This window comes from Anomaloglossus baeobatrachus, chromosome 1 (genome assembly GCF_048569485.1).
Source record: "Anomaloglossus baeobatrachus isolate aAnoBae1 chromosome 1, aAnoBae1.hap1, whole genome shotgun sequence".
Classification (NCBI taxonomy): domain Eukaryota; kingdom Metazoa; phylum Chordata; class Amphibia; order Anura; family Aromobatidae; genus Anomaloglossus; species Anomaloglossus baeobatrachus.
Genome location: NC_134353.1, coordinates 710,923,346 through 710,946,155, shown reverse-complemented (window position 1 = coordinate 710,946,155; position 22,810 = coordinate 710,923,346). Strand labels below are relative to the sequence as shown.

The 22,810-nt window shown below is 43.7% G+C and overlaps 1 protein-coding gene across 1 annotated transcript; it reads right to left on the bottom strand.

The window, feature by feature from the left end:
* Positions 1–396: 396 nt before the first annotated feature.
* Positions 397–21,856, bottom strand: LOC142298886 (solute carrier family 2, facilitated glucose transporter member 9-like). Its single transcript, XM_075341797.1, has 12 exons — positions 21,833–21,856; positions 20,155–20,253; positions 15,543–15,703; positions 13,693–13,817; positions 10,443–10,572; positions 9,946–10,094; positions 8,821–9,008; positions 7,452–7,562; positions 2,960–3,061; positions 2,168–2,243; positions 1,951–2,078; positions 397–588 (listed from the first exon to the last, which is right to left on the bottom strand). Exons 1-12 carry the CDS (start codon positions 21,854–21,856, stop codon positions 397–399), a joined length of 1,485 nt encoding a protein of 494 aa, XP_075197912.1.
* Between the last annotated feature and the right edge of the window lie 954 nt (positions 21,857–22,810).

Below are 22,810 nucleotides of genomic sequence, written 5' to 3'. Positions count from 1 at the left end.
ACAAACCTGGATCTTTCTAACCTTGCATTCAAGGCAAGGCGAGACGTTGCAGCCGGCCACACACGGAGGAAGCTCAGCCCATAGAGATGGCCAATTGTGGCACAATTTTGTTTCACAATCGTGCCACCATTAGCCCACCATAGGCGGAGCTTCAGCCGTGATACCACATAACAAGCAGCAGATGCACAGTCTGACCTTACCCTTACAAAGTGAATGGGACGGACATCAATGCTGACCACCTGGAGCTGTCAGAGCTCTCTACAGCCTGGTCTTCTTTGTCTCCTCTGGTCACTTGTAGCCTCTATCTTTCATTTGCATTGTATCCAGTCACTCTTATATGCCTGCAATGACATTAGCTTTATATACAGGGCATCTTCTGGGTGTTTTCTCATTGTCTTAAAGTCTGCTGCACAGTACGCCATCAGCTTTTGGCTTCATACGTTTCCTCCTGAATTTCAGATTATTGAATTCCTGAGAAATATCTGCTATGCTTTTCCCCTTAGTTTCAGGAACAAAAAAATATATAACAGTTCCTGAAATGATGATAACCGATAGGAAGAGAAGGAAGCAGAAATGCTGTAGAGTCTCCTAGAAGATAAAACCCAAGACAATATGATGAGCGTTTAGGAAGATGTTACTCAATGGAAGTCAAAGATCAGTGATATGTCAGTTTTTAGGGTCCAGCTACGCGGAAATTGTTGACTGAAGCTGTGGTGGAAATTCCGCAGTAAAGTCTCCAACTGCAGAGCCGCACTAATCCAAACAGATTGTAATGTGGATTTTTTTGTGGAAATGTATTGCAAAAGGAGACGTCCATAATGATAACCCAAAATATAACTAGACCTGAGGCAAATTTTACACTTGTAGCACAAACTGATTTTTCACTGCAGATTTCTCTTGCAATGTGTGGATGAGATTTCGCAAAATACCATCCACAATACTGGTACTGGAATGTGCAACAGATTTTCTGCCTGAAAATTCTGGATCGTGAAATCCGACCAAGTGTCAACAATTTCAGCAACATTGCTTCTACACTTTTCCATTCTACATGGAAAATGTACTTTTTTTTCCCCAGTTTCTTAGTAATCTGGTGCAAAAGTAAACTGCTGAAAACAATGTCAACCACTGAGCTACCCATATATAGCGTATATAATATATGTTGATATATCACCTAAAATCCCAATAACCTGTTTTTATATAAACTTTGTAATAGAAAAGCAATAATCTTTATTCAACTTTTGGCTATATGAGCAGTGTCTTTCTTACAATGCATAGCATTGTACTGTGCTGATCCTTGCTAATTTTGCATGTGCAATGACATTTTTTGGCATGTGTAACTTTACGCTATACATGCTATATATCATTTATTATTACTTTTTTCTTGTGTGCCATTACTGTAGGCAACATGTCAATTAATTGTTATATTAGTTGTGTTGAGCTCTTTAAATTGTTCTGGTTTTATTGAATTTTTGCAAACAGCAGAAAGATTGTACATTTTGTTAATAAACTGAATTTAGTTATTTTTGCTAGGTTTCAGTGCATTACATCCCTGTGTAAGTCGGCTAAAGCTCAGGATCTACTTTTACAACTTGAGGTTGAGAAGGTTGTCTACATTTCTACAATTATTTATTACTGAAGAACAACAAGACCTTTAAAAGATGACTGGTCAAACCAAGTACAGACACTCGGTGCATCATGGCGGAGCAATCATTTAAGCGCACCTTCCCATCTGCTTGTTTTCTGTCTATCTCCTCCCTTCTATGGCGCTATGAAGCCAGAGCTGTCAATCAAAGAAGGGAAGGAGGAGATACAGAATCTTGCTCAATATTAATCATATCTGTACTGGCTGTTTAATACTATGTGAAAATATTGGTAATATAATTTGCTGTGTGTAAATAGAAGCCGGAAAAAGGAGCTCGGTATAAACTTAGTATATGAGTTCGAACTTACCACAATATATGGGAAAATCATGCCCAGGATATAGAGCCCTACCCAGCTGAAAACTCCTGAGATGACAAAGGCAGGAACACGAGGGGCCTGTGCAAAGATTTCCACACACGTAGATATTGTGGCTCCAGCTGTAAATAACGGGAGTCAGATTTACGAAATAGAAAAACATGATATATGCAGTATCTTACTGCAAGTCCAACAATGTCCAACCACTTACCTGGCCCAGCTCCATACAGAAAGATGAAGGTAAAGGTGAGGCTGACACTGCAATATGGCATCCACGAGAATTTTTCCTAAAATACAAGGCCAAAAAGAGTTTTTGTTCAACACTATTCTGTAGTGGAAATAATTGATTAGTTGCTGATTGAAAACATTAAAAGATGATTTTACCTCCGACTTAACGAGAAGATGTCACTACTTAGTGATTTAGGATGAAAGACTCCCTTTATGACTGGAGTCCCACTAGCATGTGACTCGCGGGAGGATCACATCGCATTACTGGCTCCGGTCGACGGCTGTCCTGCCGGGAGCATTTCAGCTGCTTAGAAATACATGAAGCTAAGCCTTTTCTGTCAGGAGAGAAACTGGCCAGTCTAAGCGATGCGATCCTCATACTTGTCACACACAAGTGTGACTCCATCCCAATATCTAATGCCTTCCAGTCAATCAATGGGAGTCTGGGTCCTGAGACACTGTTGCTCAAAAAGCTGCTCTGTTCTGCTTCGGCATTAGCACTTGCACAGAGTGGTAAATGAGCCCAATAGAAAGTGTATGAGCCCTCTGTGTACAGGCTGATAGATTTTCTCAGAAGCCATGTCTTGTATTGTTATGTGCAGTTACACATGCAGGAGCTTAGCACTTATGGATGAGCACTGAGATGACAAGCGTTTTTTGGGCAATTGAAGGAATCTCAGACCCAGAACTCAGATAAAATGATAGATACTCTTTAAATGACTTATTATAAGACTTCATGAGAGTGTTTAAGAATATCCCCTAAAACAGTATCTACCTGCATTGCAAGTGTCACAGTCAGAAGCCCTAGGGTCAGAGCCATAAGACTATAGCCTCCCAACAGTAGAACTCTTCTTCCAAAGCGGTCAATCAGGAGACTCTACGAGAAGAAAAACATGCAATTATACTTGCAAAAGCATAAAGTTTCCAGCAATGGCTGTATCATACATATTGTCTAAAGCAGGGGTGGGGAACCTTTTTACTGCCGGGGGCCATTTGGAATTTTCTACTAACCTTTGGGGGCCGCACAACATTATCAACTTGAAAAATAACCCTGCTATATTTGGTCAAACGATTAATTAGCTCACCCCTACTGTGGAGGCAGGCGCTGCTTCTCTTTGGTGCGGCTGTGATGTTCGGTGATATTGATCATCTTGTTTCTCACAGCTGCTTTTCCAGGTTTGTCTCGGTCTGGAGATGTTGGGGGCATATACATCACAGGAGGGGCTGGGGCATATACATCACAGGAGGGGCTGGGGCGCATAAATTACAGGAGACACTGGGAGTACATATCACAGGGGGGGCTGGGGCACATAAATTACAGGAGACACTGGGAGTACACATAACAGGAGGCGCTGAGGCATATACATCACAGGAGGGGCTGGGGCACATAACTTACAGGAGACACTGGGAGTACACATCACAGGAGGGGCTGGGGCGCATAACTCACAGGAGACACTGGGAGTACACATCACAGGAGGGTCTGGGGCGCATAACTTACAGGAGACACTGGGAGTACACATCACAGGAGGGGCTGGGGCGCATAACGTAAAGGAGACACTGGGAGTACATATCACAGGAGGGGCTGGGGCGCATAAATTACGGGAGACACTGGGAGTACACATCACAGGAGGGGCTGGGGCGCATAACTTACAGGAGACATTGGGAGTACACATCACATGAGGTGCTGGGGCGCATAACTTACAGGAGACATTGGGAGTACACATCACAGGAGGGGCTGGAGCATATACATCACAAGGGGGCTGGGGTGTATACATTACAGGAGGGGCTGGGGCATACACATCAGTAGGGGGGCATGGACAGCCCTGGCAGTGGCACAGACAGCCCTGGCGGTGGCACAGATATGACTGGGGACAAGGACAGCACTTAGTGGCAGCACGGACTGCACTAAGTGGCAGCACGGACTGCACTAGGTGGCAGCACGGACTGCACTAGGTGGCAGCACGGACTGTACTAGGTGGCAGCACGGACTACACTAGGTGGCATCACTAGGGAGACACAGACAGGTCTGGGGCAGCATAGACATCAACAGGAGGGCACGGACAGGGGGCATAGACAGCAGTGGGAGAGTACAGACAGCAGTAGCAAGTTCAGAGCAATGGGGGGTACACAGTACTGAGGGGTGGCACACAGCACTGGGGAGCACGGACAGCATAAGGGGGGCACAGACAGCACTGACCGTGGCATGGACAGCACTAGTGGCAGCATGGACAGCATTAGGTGGTGCGGACAGCACTGGGGGGCATAGATATCACCCAGGGGGTACAAACAGCACTAGTGGGGCACGGACAGCAGTGGGGGGGAGTTACACAGCGCTGAGGGGGTACACAGCACTGGGGGGTACACAGCATTAGGGGGTACACACTGCATTAGGGGGTACACACTGTACTAGGGGGTACAGAGCACTGGGGTACACACTGCATTAGGGGGTACACACTGCATTAGGGGGGTACACACTGCCTTAGGGGGTACACACTGCATTAGGGGGTACACAGCACTGGGGAGGACACAAAGCATTAGGGGGTACACACAGCATTAGAGGGTACACACTGTACTAGGAGGTACACAGCACTGGGGGGTACACAGCATTAGGGGGTACACACAGCATTAGGGGGTACACAGTTCTAGGGGTACACAGCACTGAGCGGGGGGGGGCAGCGATGGGTTGAGTACTCACAGTGAGGGGGAGGGGGAGTCACACACAGACATAGCACAGGTCCGGGAGGCTGGAAAATCTGCTGCAGCTCTTGTGTGACCTTATCGCAGCGTGCTGTTTACCCCGCCCACCAGAGCACACTAGCACAGGCCGGGGTTAAGCCTAGAATGTATGGGCTGCAGTCAGGTCCTGGAAGTCAGGATCTGGAGAGAGCCCGTACATTCTAGCATCTACCCTCAGGGCATCAGGCAGTGGGATTTAAAGGGCCAGCAGCCCGGGAAAAGTGCTGCTGCCGCAATAGCACAGCGTTCCCCGGGAATGTGCCTGGGGGCCGCATAAAAAGTCGTCACGGGCCGTATACAGCCCGCGGGCCGGAGGTTCCCCACCCCTGGTCTAAAGGCATGCTCTGAATATAAGTACTATATGCATTCGTGGCGCCCCAGGACCTGGTCGCCACAACAGCATTGCCCCTCCAAAGGGTTAATGCTGAGCCTGGAGGTAATTGGGGGGTCTATTGGCCAGTAAGTTTAACATCCAGCGCAGTTCTCCCTCAGACCAGCAGGGGGAGCTCTGAACCTGGAGTTCCAGGGAGCATTCCCTAAGTCTGGCCTGAGGGAGGAGTTAGTGGTCAGTCTGTAGAGAGAAGTCAGAGCAAGCAGACGCAGAGTAGTGCTGTCTTGTGGAACTGGGGCCTGGAGCTGGAGTAGCTTGGCCCAGTGAAGCAAGATTTGCAGAGAGGCACAGAAGAGACTCAGACATCGGAGTCTGTGGTTGCCAGGGTATAAAATCCTTCCCTGGTGGCCGAATCCGGAGGGCAGGAGAGCTGCAAGCCCCCCTTGCCCAGAAGCAATCTGAAGGTACAGCTGCATCCCAAGGGCCCGGTGTGGACTCCTGCAGAGAAGTACCAGAGAGGGCCTGCGCAGCCTACCACACAGAAAAAGGGACGAACCACTAGTCCCAGCAGCAAGAGGGCCATTGCTAAATTCAGAGTGCAGGGTCCTATAGAAGAAAAGGAAAGATCAGGGAGCAGGCCTCATATTCAACTGGCCAAAGAGATCACCCCCAGGCACTTCCAGGCCGGCCGGATCATCTTTACCATCTGTGACGGTCTCCCTGGACTAAACTTCTGCCAAGTAAAAGAGGAGAAGGTAAAGAGACTACTGTTTGTGCCTGTTTCTTTCACTGCCTGTCGGCCCTGCACCGTATTATTCACACATCACACCATAGACTCTCACGAGCACCAACAGTGCCCCGGGGTACCGCTCCACCTGTGGGGAGCAGTACCACCACTGCTGCCATTCCATCACCCCGGAGGCCTCATACAGCAGCGGCGGCTTAATAGCCGCATACCACAGGTGGCGTCACGAACACAAACTTTATTCATCAAGCCATATTTAACTGACACCCACTAGGGCCACGGAGTCGGGCCCCACCACCACTGACTACCCCCGGATTGTCCGGCCCGGCATCGGGTGTCCCATAGCCCTGGGGTGGGCGAGTCACATTTACTATAACAGTATGGTTTCTGCGTTGTGGCAAGTATTGGCAATTCTATATCTGATACAATCTGCACGACTACACAAGTGTTGTTGAATGGACAGAATACAAATATACTGTGTTTCTCCGAAAATAAGACAGGGTCTTATATTATTTTTTTCTCCAAAAGATGCACTGGGGCTTATTTTCAGGGGATGTCTTATATTTACCCGTGAACAACAATCCACATTTAATCTTTAACAAAAAAATCAATATTTATTTAAATACAGTATAATAATATCATCACATTCTGGAACATCAACATTTTGTGTCAATCTGGTTCAGATGCACATTTTCTTATCTGATCTGCTATTCACGTAGTATAGAACCAGTCCTATAGTGGTGGGTATATACCATATTTACAAAGGTTTAAATTACTTGCTTACATTTATTATTCAGTATGTTCTGTTAAGTTTACCCCTAAGAGAAAGCAGAGACCCACTAAAAAAATTGCATTTACCAGACCCCAAAGAGTTGGGAGTTGGCAAGTGAATGGTCTCTCACATACAAATCTGCGTTGCAGTCAGGTCCCCTTGTATTCTACAGCAATTGGCTCCCCCTGGTGAATAGAAGAAGTATCGCTCGTGCGGAGTGATACTTGTACCCGATCTGTTTGTGAGAGCTGCAGTGAAATGCAGCTGGAATAGCAAGGGACCTGACAGCAATGCAAATCTCTGTGTGAGAGCCCATCCACAATCGGCACTTGCCAACTGTAATTGTTTGTGGTCTTGTGAGTGATTTGTTTTCTTTTTTTGGGGGTGGAGGGGAGGAGTGTTTGCGTTTTTTGGGGGTGTCTGCTTTCCTTGATGAAGAGTCCTGCTGTATTCTTTAACTTTTTTAAGCTGCTTAGACTCCCTTAGCTCACTTTAAGCGATGTTAAAGTTACAGAAAACAAACCTTTAAACTCGGATGTATAAATTCATCTTTAGCAGATCTTTAAAAAGCAAAACAAGTATATACAATATAATATATTCTGCTAAACAGTACATGAAATCATTCATATACGGGCTGGTCAGCAAATACAAAGGAGCAACATATGACTGACGAAAAGACTTACACAGATCATAGCAGAAACAAACTCAAAAGCACCAACTCCTAAAGAAACGTATGGAATCTGGTCCTCAGGGAAGCCGGCCTCATGAAACACGTCATATGCATAGAAGTAAATCTGTTAATTCATAATTTAGAAGATATTCAGTAAGTGGAGCAAAAGGAGACACAATTTAGTTATATCTAGGCCTAGACTTTGCATCATTGCCACTATGTGGACAATCCAACAAATACGAAATGGTTATATAGGAGAGGCTTCCCCAGTACAATCATAAGGGCTCACGCAGACGTCAATTTTTTTCATGAACAAGAAAAACTGACAACGTTTTATCAGCGATTTTGATCAGTTTCATCCAAGTTTTATCAGAGTGTGGCCTGAGTTTCATAAGTTTTCTTGTATGTGGGGAACAAAAAGTTTCTCTACTATTTTCCTATGTTAGACTATGTTCACACAATGCGTTTTTGCTGACTTTTTTTCTGCTGAAAAAGCTGATCTCTTGGCAGTAAAAAAAACATCGTTTTTTCCTGTGTTTGGTGTGTCATTTGTCTACAGTACATGGTTTTGCTTAAAACCAATGAAAAGCACATGCATGTGTGAACATAGCCTAATAATCCGTGAAAATCACACTATACATGGATGGCATCCAAGTGTAGTCTGATTTTTTCATGGAAGCATAGATCTGCATTGCCGATTTTGTTCTGACACGCAGCCTCAGGATACATTCACATGCAGAATTGTTGCAGAAATTTCTGCAGCTGCCTTTTGTGTAAATGACATTTGCATAGACCTATAGACATGATGCAAAACAGCCTTAAGCGGGCTTTACACACTAAGGTACCCGCCCCCATCTGTTGCGCGACACGGGCAAATCGCTGCCCGTGCCGCACAACATCGGCCAGACCCGTCACACATACTTACCTGCCCGGCGACTTCGCTGTGACCAGCGAACCGCCTCCTTTCTAAGGGGGCGGTCCGTGCGACGTCACAGCGACGTCACTGAGCGGCCGCCCAATAGCAGCAGAGGGGCGGAGCTGAGCGGGACGTAACATCCCGCCCACCTCCTTCCTAACGCATAGCGGCCGGGAGGCAGGTAGGAGAGCTTCCTCATTCCTGCGGTGTCACACGGAGCGATGTGTGCTGCCGCAGGAACGAGGAACAACCTCGTGGCTACAAATCCCGAGGTAATAAACTCACTAAATACTTAGTGTGCACATGGCCAGATTAAGGCCACAAGTTTAATACTTCTTTTATGGTAACGAAAAAATGCAGTCAAATGATGGGCTGTAAGTCTACAGGCTACGTCTTCTTTCATGGACAAATTTAATTTCTCCTTTTTTTATGCTATGAATTTGATGGTTTCAAAATGACACTCAACTGCATTAGCGCCACTCAGTTGAAGACTCAAGATTAAGCCAATCATCGTAAGGAGTTGATAACGATTGGAGTGGTCCTTTAATAGCTCCAAGACACCCATGCGTTTTCCTGTCTTTTGGGTATTTTGCTCTTTCAGCATTTCATCAATAACTGGTTGGTGATCTCTATCTCCCCACAACTGTTTCAGAGCTTGACAAAAAAAGAAGAAATGTTAGACTTTGTTCCCACATTGTGGTAGTGTGCCACATGGCTATACACCGCTCATCCACATGTAAAATTAATAAAATACAAATATGCTTTTGCGAAAGAGGCCTAAAGTGCTAAAAAAAACAACCTATGGGTATGTTCAAGTGTGAATTTTACACTATGAAAATCCCACATGTAACCACTACATGATTTATAGATGATATTGGATTTGAAGTATCATATGTACAATTTGAAGTCTCACAGATTTGAAAACATTTAGAGAGGCCAGTAAAGGTCTAAAAGATGAAAAAATAATGACATGGCCCCCTTGTTCACCTGATCTGAACCCCATAGAGAACCTGTGGTCCCTCATAAAATATGAGATCTACAGGGAGGGAAAACAGTACACCTCTCGGAACAGTGTCTGGGAGGTTGTGGTGGCTGCTGTACGCAATGTTGATCGTAAACAGATCAAGCAACTGACAGAATCTATGGATGGTAGGCTATATTGGTCACTAATTTTTTGGGGTTTTGTTTTTGCATGTCAGAAATGTTTATTTCTAAATTGTGTGCAGTTATATTGGTTTACCTGGTAAAAACAAACAAGTGAGATGGGAATATATTTGGTTTTTATTAAGTTGCCTAATAATTCTGCACAGTAATAATTACCTGTACAAACAGATATCCTCCTAAGATAGCCAAATCTAAAATAAGCCCAACTCCAACTTCCAAAAATATTAAGCTTTGATATTTATGAGTGTTTTGGGTTGATTGAGAACTTAGTTGTTGATCAATAATAAAAAAAAATCCTCTAAAATACAACTTGCCTAATAATTCTGCACACGGTGTATAAAAATCAACTTACTTTTTTCCTTGCTATTTGCTAACAATTTTTTCTAATTTTTCCTCTTAATTGCAACTGCAAGCAGTGTTGAAATACCTTTTAGGCAGCCTTCCTTGTCACCTTTTACTAGGAGCAAGTAGGGTGGAGATTCCGGGAAAAAGGGCAGAGCAACCAGCTGAACAAGGGATGAAATGCCGCTACAGAGCAGAACTTGAGGCCACAAGGATTCTGTACCAAATATCTCTCTGTTTTGAGACAAAAGCACATTATATGAAAAGTAAATAAACTGATCACTCCTGGTTATTATGAATATATTAATTACGAATACAACTGTGTATGGTGATACATGGAGTTCATGTGGGTAAATAATATAGACCTGGAAGCCCTCCGTACAGTGCCGTATTCTCCTTCTGCGGGGTACCATACTCTTCATTAAATTAAAGGAACATGCCATTGCCACACTTCTCATGGATTTTATTTGGATGTGTCTCTATATCTCCAGATAAAATTGGGGTGCACAGAGGTACAGTGTAGGCCCAAAGCAGCCTGAACTGAGCATTACTATGATGTGCATGCTTTTTATCAGTGCTTACTTGAGTCCTACAATCTGTCCACAAAGTTTGCCCAGAGTTACAAATAAGGGTCCGGTGGCATTGATGAAACCTCGCAGCTTGCGAGGGGCAGTTTCACCGACATACTGGGCATGAACATTAATTCCCAAACCTAAAAGGAAAGAGACAAAAGACAGTAAGTTTTTCATCCTAAATAACATCACTTAACCCATTGGGCACAGAACTACAATGGCTGTTGTCTATTGAGTCAATGACATCTTCTCTCATCACCATGAATGATTGTACTAAATGGCATATGCGAAATTAGTCTAACCAGTGATTTGCATATATGTTGTAAGGATGGATAACAAATCACATTCCAGTGCTTACAAAAAGCTTCATATCTTCCTTATTAGTAGATTGGTGCATAAAAACAGAAAAGGTGCAAAAAAATCAACCCATAACACAATTATTACTAAGTCCTATGGCGCTCTTGAGCCCTGAGTAAGTACCAACAGTGTACAAAATGCACAGGAAGATGGGACTTTGTCTGGAATACTTGTGCTCCAGTCTGTTTGCACTTTTTCTATTTTTACGGATTGATATACCAATAAAGATATGAAATTTTTAAAAGCACTGGAATGGAATTTTTGTATCCATTTTTATAATGGATTTTCCCTGGGTGATCCACCAGGTTCCTTGCGCTTACAATTGTACTTAAAGGAAATCTGTCAATAGTGTTTCACCACCGAGATCTTTATATGCACGTGTAGTTCTTTCAAAGTCAAATCCAACAATATATATACATGGCCAGTCCATTTTTTTAATTCCTTAGAAATCAGTGATTGAATTGTTACATAAATGAGTCTGTAGATCTGAAGCCTCTGTCACTCCAGCACTTTTATCTTCCCAGCGCCTCCTTCTCCTGCTTACAGGGAATCTGTCAGAAGGTTTTTGCTATTTAATCTGAATAATGGAGTCGATGAGGCCCTGATTCCAGGGATATGTAATTTATTAGGCTGTGTACTGTAATTTCAATACAATCGGTATTTTATCAACAGGAGATTATTACTACAGCACTACATCTCACATGTAGGCTAGACCAGCTAATCTGTGCAACCCCCGCCACACTACTAATTTGCAGCTGGCTCACAATGCACAATGTACAGTACACAGAAATCTGCCAGTCAGTGGTGTAGGTGGGATTATTCATAGCTCAGCAATTTGAGCACTGCTATATCTACAGCAGTGAAACTAAGGGGTACTTTGCATGCTGCGACATCGCTACTGCGATATCGTCGGGGTCAAATTGAAAGTGACGCACATCCGGCGCCGGTAACGATGTCGCAACATGTAAAGCCTAGATGCGCCGATAAACGATCGCAAAAGCGTCGAAAATCGGTGATCTGTGTAGTGTCGGTCATTTTCATAATGTCGCACCAATAGGAGATACGATGTTGTTCCTCGTTCCTGCGGCAGCACACATCGCTGTGTGTGAAGCTGCAGGAGCGAGGAACATCTCCTTACCTGCCTCCACCGGCTATGCGGAAGGAAGGAGGTGGGCGGGATGTTTACGTCCCGCTCATCTCCGCCCCTCTGCTTCTATTGACCGCCTGCCGTGTGACGTCGCTGTGACGCCGCATGACCCACCCCCTTAGGAAGGAGGCGGGTCGCCGGCCAGAGCAACATCGAAGGGCAGGTAAATGCGTGTGAAGTTGCCATAGCGATAATGTTCGCTACGGCAACTATCACAAGATATCGCATGTGCGACGGTGGCGGGTACTATCGCGCTCGGTATCGCTATAATCAGCTAGCGATGTCGCAGCGTGCAAAGTACCCCTAAGGGTTCTAACAAAAGTACACTAAGCAGACCAGTACGTGATGCATCTCTAGAATTAGGCTCTCTGCCCCTACATTATGTTGCTTTCAAATTCTATAGCAAAAACCTGCTGTCAGATTCCCTTTACCTAACAGCTCCTTCGCTATGTTGCTTCAAGCAAAAAGGAGATGGATCAGGAAAAGGAGAATGTGCTGGGTGGGGAATAGAGCTGGAATGACAGAGGACTGACAAGAACTTCCACACCATGAAAGCTATTCAGCCGCATTTGTATATCCATTGAAACACTGATTTATCATGAACAGAGGAACGCTTTGGCCATCTAAAAGTATTGCTGGATTTGTCTTTGAAAGACCCACATGAACATATAAATAGTTTGGGGGGTGAAATTCTTTTGACAAATTCACTTTAAGAAGAGTGTGGCACAAAAAGGCTAAAACAGTCATGAAGATAATATGTCCTCCTTAAAGGGTTGTCTTTCAATTAAATTTCTCCCCTGGCTGCTGTTTGCCATGAAAAAAAAAACGAGCTGTGCTTAGTTTCTCCAGGCAAACCGGCATGTCTGCCGATGCGATTCCCAGTGTCTGACATTGGCTGCAGTACTGACGTATGGACGACAATGCAGCAGCTAATCAGTGAGCTTCGCGGTCCAGAATGGGGCTTTCCATTCTCACTGATTGGCTGCAGCACTGTGAAAGTGAGACTCGCCAGAGGACCCCGGGAAGGTGAGTATAGTTTGGTTTGTTTTGTTATTGCTAACTGTAGCAAGAGCGAGAAATTTAATTGAAAGAGAACATCCCCCTTAGATTTCCCCTTTAGATTTTCTAAATACTAGATTGCCAGAAATATATTCCCAATATGTGGAGAATTAATGGTTATGCTACATTGGCAAGAAATTATTTAAATATATAAGCCCATAGAGTAGTACTGAAATGTTAATAAAGTTACTATGAAAATAGTTTTGGTGCATAGTAACAATCATTATTGTTGTGAATGCGCCATATTAGTTGTAGTAAATGAAAACATTTTCTGTAATTTCCCAGAAAAATGACTTGTATCAGATGTTTCTACAGCAAAAAGACTGGACATTTTAGATTTTGACTTTAAACGGAATCAGTCAGCAGGTTTTTGTTATGTAAGTTGAAGACAGCATGCTGCAAGGGTTAACACAGAGAATTCAGGGATGGCTGTCTTGCTATGCTACATGACTAAACCTAAAAAATTCTAATTGTGTCAGAACAGCTGTAGCCAGTAATCTAAGTGATAGATTGTTGGATTCAGGATCTCTTTGCCTACATCAAGTTACTCTCAGATGAGGTAGCAAAAACCTGCTGACATAGTCTCTTTAAATATTCTCCTTATTAATGCTTCCTTTCTACTTGGGGAAAATCTATGACGCTTTTACAGATATTCTGAAACGGCAATCTTATTTGTAATAAATTATTTGGCACAAACCTGAATAGAACCCAGAGAGGAATCGTGCAGCTACAATCATTTCAATCCGGTCAACAGTCTGACTGAGGCCCATAAGAACAGCACTGACCAATGGCAGCACGGCAATACACATTTGACACTTCTTCCTATAAGAGAAATATGGACAATAGTATATTATAAAACTATAAATATGAACATAGTGTGATTAGATTTTACTAATTTCAGGGAACACTGTTTAGCTGCAGCAGTTACATGCTATCTGAGGCGGTTATGACTTCTACTCCCTTTTCTGGCTCGAAAGTGACTTGCCATCTGAGATGGATTAGAGACTCCTACTCTTTGTTTCTGGCCCGGATGTGACGTGCCCTCTGAGGCGGATGAGACTCCTACTCTCTTTTCTAGTTCAGAAGTGACTTTCCATTTGAGGCGGATGAGACTCCTACTCTCTCTTCTGGCCCGGAAGTGACGTGCCTTCTGAGGCGGATGAGACTCCTACTCTCTTTTCTGTCTTGGAAGTAATATGCCATCTGAAGCGGATGAGACTCTTTTTCTCTTTTCTGTCTCGGAAGGGACTTGCCATATGAGGCGGATGAGACTCCTACTCTCTCTTCTGGCCCAGAAGTGACATGCCCTCTGAGGCAGATGAGACTCCTACACTTTTTTCTGACTTGGAAGTGACTTGCCATCTGAGGCGGATGAGACTCTTAAGCCTGCTTTACACGTTGCAATTTCGCATACGATATCGTATGCGATTTGCAACACCCCCATATTATGTGTGGCACGTTCAATTTGTTGAACGTGCCGCACATACGATTAACCCCCGTCACACGTACTTACCTTCCATATGACCTCGATGTGGGCGGCGAACCTCCTCTTCCTGGAGTGGGAGGGACGTTCGGCGTCACATTGACGTCACGTGGCAGACGGCCAATAGAAGCGGAGGGGCGGAGATGAGCGGGACGTAAACATCCCGCCCACCTCCTTCCTTCCGCATTGTGGGCCGGGAGCCGCAGGACGTAGGTAAGATATGTTCATCGTTCCCGGGGTGTCAGACACTGCAATGTGTGCTACCCTGGGTACGATGAACAATCTGACATGCAATTCTAGAGAAAGGTGCGATGTGTATGCGTTGAACGTTTTAACGTTCAATCGCAATCGCACGTACCTGTCACACACTGCAATGTACTTACAATGCCGGATGTGTGTCACTTAAGATGTGACCCCGCCGACACATTGTAAGATACATTGCAGCGTGTAAAGCGGGCCTTACTCTCTCTTTTGGCATGGAAGTGACGTGCCCTCTAAGGCAGATGAGCCTCCTACGCTTTTTCTGACTCAGAAGGAATGTGCCATCTGAGGCGGATGAGACTCCTATTCTTTTCTGGCTTGGAAGTAACATGCCATCTGAAGTGGATGAGACTTATATTCTCTTTTCTGGCTCGATCAGTTCAAGATTGTGCTTATATTTGTATATACAGTATCTACAATATTAGTAAAGAAAGAATTCAGGTAATTTTAGTTCATAAACAGCTAACTGTAAAACGTGTCTATTTTGCGAAAATGTAAAGTCTAGTTATGATAGAGTCCTGTACTATTTCTGGTGCTGTCATCTCTACAGTTCAGAGGAGGAAGCAGAGTAGCTGAAAATGAATTTACTAAACAATAAAAGCAATAAATACATTTGTTTCAATAGCTATTACTGGGAAATGACTGGGCAGTTTATCAGATAGTCTAGATTAGATGATTGTAATTATAGGACAGTCATGAAACAAGAGATAAAATACAAATGTAAGTAGAAAACAAATAAAACACAATAAAATATGCAAACGCTCAGTTTCAGTTGGATTTTAACAAGATCCACATTCACTTACTTCCCAAACCTTCCCGTTAGGTAGCCTGAAGCAGTGGATCCTATTAGCCCACCGATGCTGAATATAGATACCACCAAAGACCAGATCAATGTAAGTGATCCATCAGTGATTCTAGTCCCGTGTCTTCTTAACAATGTGTCATTGATGAACTGTTTGATAAACTGATGTATAGAGACAACACATGAGATCAGTACAGTTTGTTCTGGAAGATGGAATTAATAGAAATTATAGTCCAGACTTGCTGGTGTCACAATTCAAATCTCCTAGCGCTCACTACTTTCTCCACATTTTTTGTTTTTAATCTTCAATGTATTATAAAATACTGTGCAATACTTTAACTAGTCACCATTCATTTTTTGTGCCTAAAGGACCTAATTCATACCTGTACATCTCCATGGTAACAGACAACAAATAAAACCTGGCTAGTCAGATCTTGTAGTCAGACTCCTGTGCTTCTCTCAAGAAATAGGGGTGAGTCTGGTCAGCATGTGACTGCCGATCTCCACAGTGAGGAGCAGGGAGAGGAAACAGGCAGATGGATACATAGAAAAATAGTGTAGACTTTATAACAAGTATTTTACCTGACCCCAGAGTTTACTCACATTCAGACAGCTCAGCACTGCTGTATAATATCGTTCATGGTACTTTTGATTGTCTTTGTGTGCTATAAAATGACGAGCAAGATTCCCTCTCTATGTGTTAGACGTTTTTCACGGACGTGCCAGAAGTGCGTTTTGCCCTCCGTGAGCCGTGTTTATGGCACACGTGTGTTCTTCGTGTGTTATCTGTGATAACACACGGAGAATGGGAACTTTCTCCTCACCTGTCCCTGGCGTCGCTGTCCGTGGTGCTGATCTTCGGTCTCCGGTCCTGCAGACTCCCTGCTGCTGCTGTTTCCGGCCGCAGTGAAGTGAATATGCAATGAGCATAATGAGCGGCGGTCGGCAGCAAGTGACAGCAGTGCTGGAGAAGGTGAGTAAAAGATTTGTTTTTTTTTCTCAAACACTTGTGTTTTCTCCGGCGCATGTCACACGGAACACCTCCGTGATCCGTTTGCATTCCGTGTGACACCCGTGATGCCGGAGAAAAACGGACATGTTGACGTGTGGAGCACACGGACACACGTATGCTCCACACGTACACACGGTCCACGGCAGCACACGCACGTGTGCGCAGACCCATTGATTTTAATGGGTCTACGTATGCCCGTGTCCCGGTACATGAGGAAACGGACCTAACACGTACCGGAGGCACGTGCGTGTGAAGGGGGCCTTATACTGTGTATGGTAGAAACCACCACAGCTAGTTTCCTCTCATTAGCTCAAAGTAGATTGGAAATTAACCAATTGCAGTTTAAAATCCTGCTATCCACTGCTAATTATAGTTAAATGGAACCTGTCAGTAGGATTTTGTGAACTTAAGTACAAAAAGGGCCATATTGGTGAAGTCATACTGATTAAAATGATACCTGGGGTGAAGAAATCTGATTTGTAGATTTTGTGTAATGAGTGTTTGAAATTTTTTTATATTCATAGCTTCTTGTATTGAGGTGGGCCTGTGGGCCGGGACTTTTGGTAGGATCTTTGGATATGCCACAAACTGTCCACTACCTCTGCTGTTTTTCTGGTTTAACTTGTCTTTCTGGTATAAATTTGAAGTTTTGCGCAGAATGATCTCCTAAAAGTCTTCAGGAAAATGGTTCCAGATGGTGGCGAATGCACAGCTTTAGATGTCGGCTCAATGACAAGCCAAGATGGCAATCTGCACATGTGCTGCCACAGGTGCCATTTTACTGAAGACTGCTGGGAGAATAATCTGTGCAAGAGCTGCCAATGGTGCCATTTTCCTGAAGACTCCCAAGAGATTAGTGTGTGCAAGCGCCACCCACAGGTAGGATGGTGCCTGTGCAAAAATTAAAGGAAGAAGATTAAGACACCATGTACAGCAGAGGAGCTGTTGAAGAGCTGAAGACCCTACCTACAGTCTTGCCTCACAGGCCCGCCCCAATTCACGAATTCTGATTGCAAGGAAACGTCAAATACTCATTACACAAAATCTACAAAGCGGATTTTTTCACCCCAAATATCATTTTAATCAGTGCAATAATACCAATATGGCCCTGTCTGTACTTTATTTTGCAAAATCCTGCCGACAGGGTCTCTTCAATCTTGCTCAGTTTCAGAAGAATGTTTTCAACCCTTGCCTGGGCTAATTGTATTCCTGTTGTCAGACATCAACCTGCATTTTTACCACTGTTTTGTGATTCTGTTCATGTTTGGGGCCTACTAGTTTTGACACAGCTTCCTGATTACCGTCTTCCAGCTCACTCCATTGGCCAGCAACGGGTGGCTATGGCAACTCCAGTGGCCCAAACTCAGAGGTCCCTGTATGAGTCCAAATCCCTGTTAAAGGGTGAAGGACAGGGCAACCCTTGGGATCTGGTAGACAGAGTGACTAAGTGGTAAGTCTGCCCATGGAACCGGTTTAAGAACTGCTGGACTACCACGAACATTGCCCGAAAGACAGTCAATTTGAGCTATCTCTGTTAGAAGCAACTACATAACACAGCCTGCACCAAGTATAGTGCGAGCTCACCTCCTGAGCCCGCTCTATATATCCACACTCAACGTGTAATGTAAATTTATGTTACATGTCAGAAAGGTTTTAAACAATGAATGTAGTGGAGTAGCGGAGTATTTCGTGCAGAAATTGTCTGCATCTTCTGGCAGAAAACGCACACAAAAGGAGTTGCATTTTTGCCGCATTTACGGTGCTTTTTTTATCATATGTTTTCATAATGAAATCAATGGATGGAAGGGCTGAAAAACTTAGGCAAAAATGCACCAAGAATTAACATTGTTCAGATTTTTTCTGCAACCAAATCTGCAAGGAGAAAATACTTCAAAATTCTCATTGACTTTGCTGGCATATGGATAGGTATGTAGATTTGTGAAAACTGCACAAAAAAACCCGCATCATTAAACACTAAGTGTGCACATGGCCTTACTGGGATCGGATTTCCAGTGATCAATAAGTTATCTCCTATCCTATATATATACGTTGTAATGTGCAAAGTTGGTAAAATCCTTTTAAGGATATGTTCTCAACTATCTTGTTAACTGTTTCCAATAGAAACTAGCAAAATTGTAAATTCAATTCTGGGGGATAAAAGAAACTGTAACTCAGATCTGTACAAAATAAGTAATGTTGCGAATGTATACAAAACGTCACAAGACTTCATACAGACTATATTAAACTGTACATCGATTTTTGTAAGTATACATGTGTAGCGCCCCACGGGGCAGGTGCATTTAACCTACTCGTCGCCGGGCCGTCGACTGTCATCGTCATGGGCGGCCTAGCCCGACTCCGTTGACCGAGGCATACAGAAGATGGCTGGGGAGGGAAGATGGGGGTAGTAGTAGGATAGATGTAATGACGTCACCTATGGTATGCGGCCAGTGAATGGGCCGCCGCTGCTGTCACTGTTTTCCGGGGCAGATGGTAATAGTAGCCAGGGATGGTATCACTCTCCATAGGTAGAGCGGGCCCTAGGGAGGATGATGAGGGAAATAGTGATGGCGGCGGGGAGCGGCAGTACGGGTAATAAAGAGTCAGAGTCTATAGCTGTGGTTCCAGGTTGTTTACTCACTTTACGGTGCCGCTCACCCAGGTAATACCGGTCACTTACTATGATGGGCTCCGTCAAATCCAAATCCCTTTAGAGATCAGTCCAGTTTGGTGTTCGATGGCTTTCTCCTTGTAACGCCTGTCTGTGGATCCCTTGGCTTGAAGCTACGAGGGGACCCTGGGTTTCACGAGATGTACTCTTGTCCCTATCTGCAGGTGCAGTGGTTCCGATCTGGGGTCCGGCTTGAAGCGAGACCCCTGATCCTATATGGCACTGTGCTGTCGGGTGCTGTGTGGTCAAGTAAGCTTAAAACTTTCCCCGTCCAGGCAGATTCTGGAAAACCAACATGAAGTATGATCTTCCCTAGGGTCCTGCCACCCTGTGTGGCGTCAGTTCCGAGGGGAGCCGATCCACTCTCGCCACGGCAACCGTGTGAACTTTCTCCTCCTTCCCACTGTAGCATCTCTGAGATGTGACTGCTCCCTTCCTGTCCTGCTGGAAAAACTCCTAATTGTTGTGTTGGCTCCTGACTCCCCCTGCTGGCTGCACCTCCCCCCTCCCAGGTCCTAAGCTAGTGGCATTCTATAAATTCCACTCTGTTGGCGACCCCTTTATTACCCGACCCTAGCCCAGTCCCAAGTGGGAACATGGCAACCTGGTGTGTATTTGAGTGTGTGATGTGGTGAAACCGGGACTGACCTTCTCAGGAACCGGGTTTAGCATTACATCCAATGTTGGGTGCAATACTCTGTGGTGACTGAAGCCTCAGGGGCGCCACACATGCACTATAACTGAACATGGACAATTATGACTGAATTTAGGACATAAACTGACAAAGTTCTGTAATATCTGCTTGATATAACAGCCTAACGCCACAGCAAATTAATAGATAGGTGGAAACTTAGAAGAAAATCATTCATTATTGCACTAGTGGAGTAAAGTTTATACCAGACAAATATGAAAAAAGATGATTGTTCTCACCGGAGAAGGGGAATTAAGCACTGACATGTGATAACCATATTGAAATGTACCGCCAATGCCCAACACAAATATCAGCAGGAACAGGTTCCGGTGCTGCACCTGGCAGAAGAGGAAGAAGAGAAGATTGTAATACTATGATACTCTGGAGATACAGTGATAAGTCACTGCCGCACATTAGTATTTAGGCTTGTTCCTACATTTCAGATTTACTGCAGGTTTTCTCTCTCAATTGCATAATCCGCAGTAGATTACTGAAGCAGCAAAGAGGATAAAATGGTTCAAATCTCATCCACACAATGCAAATAATGTCCCTTAGGAACTTGATCTGTGCTGAAGATATAACACGTCAATTTTATAGGGTGAAATCTAGAGCAAATCTGCACGGATTCTGATGCAAGAGAAAACGTACATACTGAACTGAAAAAACGATAATGAATAGAGTTTGAATATTTTTGTCATATAAATCCTTATGCAAAAACTGACCAATATACTGATATGGGAAAGTATCTACAGGCAGCTTTTATAGAGCCATAATCTTCATTAATAGTATGGTACAACGTTTTCAGTCGGTAAGGCTAGGTGCACACTGTGTCTGTGCTCGTAGCCCACAATATATGTTGGAAGGTTATCCAAACATGTGCTGTAACATTCCTATAGGACATAGCTCACCAGATGAAGGACAAAAGCATGTTCTCTCAGCCTCTAATAACTGGCTTATATGTGCCTATATGCCATTTGCTTTACTGCATAGGAAGGCACAAAAGACTGCTGCTTACAGGTTCTTACATTAGATGTTATGGTAGACGGATGCCTAGACATCTATCTTGACTGTGGCCACTGTCAGGCACGTGCCTCCTGAGTGTACCAACAATGGGGACAAACGCAGTGTGTTCTAATATAGAGCCTATGTCACTATATACGTACTATGTATTAATTATACAGGTGTACACAATAACTGTCTATTTGAAAAACTAAGCATGCAATACTTTCCCCCGATATGTGGATGTAAAAAGATACATTACAAAATCTGTAAAAAATATAGATGCATTAGTAATTAATCAGTATAACATTTGTTTTGGTAAGAGGATGTCCCATGTAGTTCAATTTTACCCCCTATAAAAGTAGCTCAAGTTTTTCAGATTAGTAAGGGTATTATTGTGTTTTTGGAGCGGAACCAGAGCAGAAGCCTCAATTTTTTCAGTTTAGAGTTTTTGAGGAGGATTTGGAAAGTTTTCGCTCAGGTTCTTGTTTCTGCTCCAAAAGCTTTAAAAAAAAAAACCCTCAGCGTTAATACAAACTAATACTAATATAATACTTAATATAATAATTATAATAATTAATAATAATATAATATAATACTTCTGCTATACTGATGACAATGACACACTGCTGCAATATGATATCACTCTTAATATGCCCATATTGCAGAACAGTATTCCAATCAAATCAAATAGGCAGAATAGTAAAGGCAACATCATGGCTAGCTATCAGGCCATCACCTTGCAGGACCTACAAACAAGACTCAATGTAAGAATACAGATTCAAGAATAGAAGAATAGAGAGGAGGTTGTCCGTCATTTCAGGAATCTGATTGAATATTAAGAATGTACCCATTAAGATCAGATAAATGGGATGTAGGAGCCGTACATTTTACATAAGTATTATATAGTACACTCACCAGCTCTGAAGACATGCTGCTCATAGTTATTTCCAATGAAATTGTTTGTCCTTAAAATGACAAGTTCAGATCTGTGATAAGACAATGCAATGACAAGTGCACAGTCTGATGGCGGCAAGGAATTAGAGTAAGTTTTAAGGCACCAACTGACCACATGGCAGAAGATAGAGGTATGGAGTATGACAAAACATTAACAGCCGATACACAGAAAACCTCAGGTGGTCAGTGAACCCAAAACTTTGCTAAGCAAGTACAGTACATTGATGCGGAAATGGAGTGATGTGCAAAACTTAGAGGATGCCAACATTTACAGTACTGCTCTCTCTCCCTATTTGTCACTGTGTGACTTACGTTTCATATATAATACAGTAATATTCATGATGGTGATATAAGCTCTATATTGAGATGAATCCTGGTAACTACATCATGAAGGGTTTGTATAAACGATTTGTCTGGTTTTCCAATAGGCCATTTTGAAAATAGTAGACCTAAGTCCCATGCTTACGACCCTAATTTATTATCTACAGCTGTGTGCAGGCGCAAGGAGCCTCCACAACTCTGAAGACCCTGGCAAAGCAAATCTGCCATCTTGTGGCAACAGCTGATTATAGCTAGGCTGAGGACTAAAAATATGGTATTACGTAAGACAGTGGTGCCCAACCTTTCTTACCTTAAGAACCACGTTAGTATAATGACAATGAAGAGCTGTCACACTGAGGCAGTAGATTTACATCCAGGGGTTCCTACCTTAATCCCTTTCAATATTGTCTCCTCACGCATTCACACCACACCATTACATTCAGATTTATGCACCCCTATAACTGGAAGTATCACTCAATCACATACAGATCTGCTTTTTTTGTGCAGGACTAATCACAAAAGTCCTCATTTGAAGATCTTCTCTTCATAGCTGTTTGCTAAACCTGGTGCTGATCCACCAGGCTGGAAAATAAAGGCCACTTTACACGCTGTGATATC

Coding starts and splice junctions, on each gene's coding strand:
- LOC142298886 (XM_075341797.1), bottom strand. CDS start 21,856: ATGAGCAGCATGTCTTCAGAGCTG. Junction 13,818..15,542: donor CTAACGGGAAGGTTTGGGAA/GTAAGTGAATGT, acceptor TTTCTCTTATAG/GAAGAAGTGTCAAATGTGTA. Junction 3,062..7,451: donor TTGTTTCTGCTATGATCTGT/GTAAGTCTTTTC, acceptor TTCTTCTCGTAG/AGTCTCCTGATTGACCGCTT.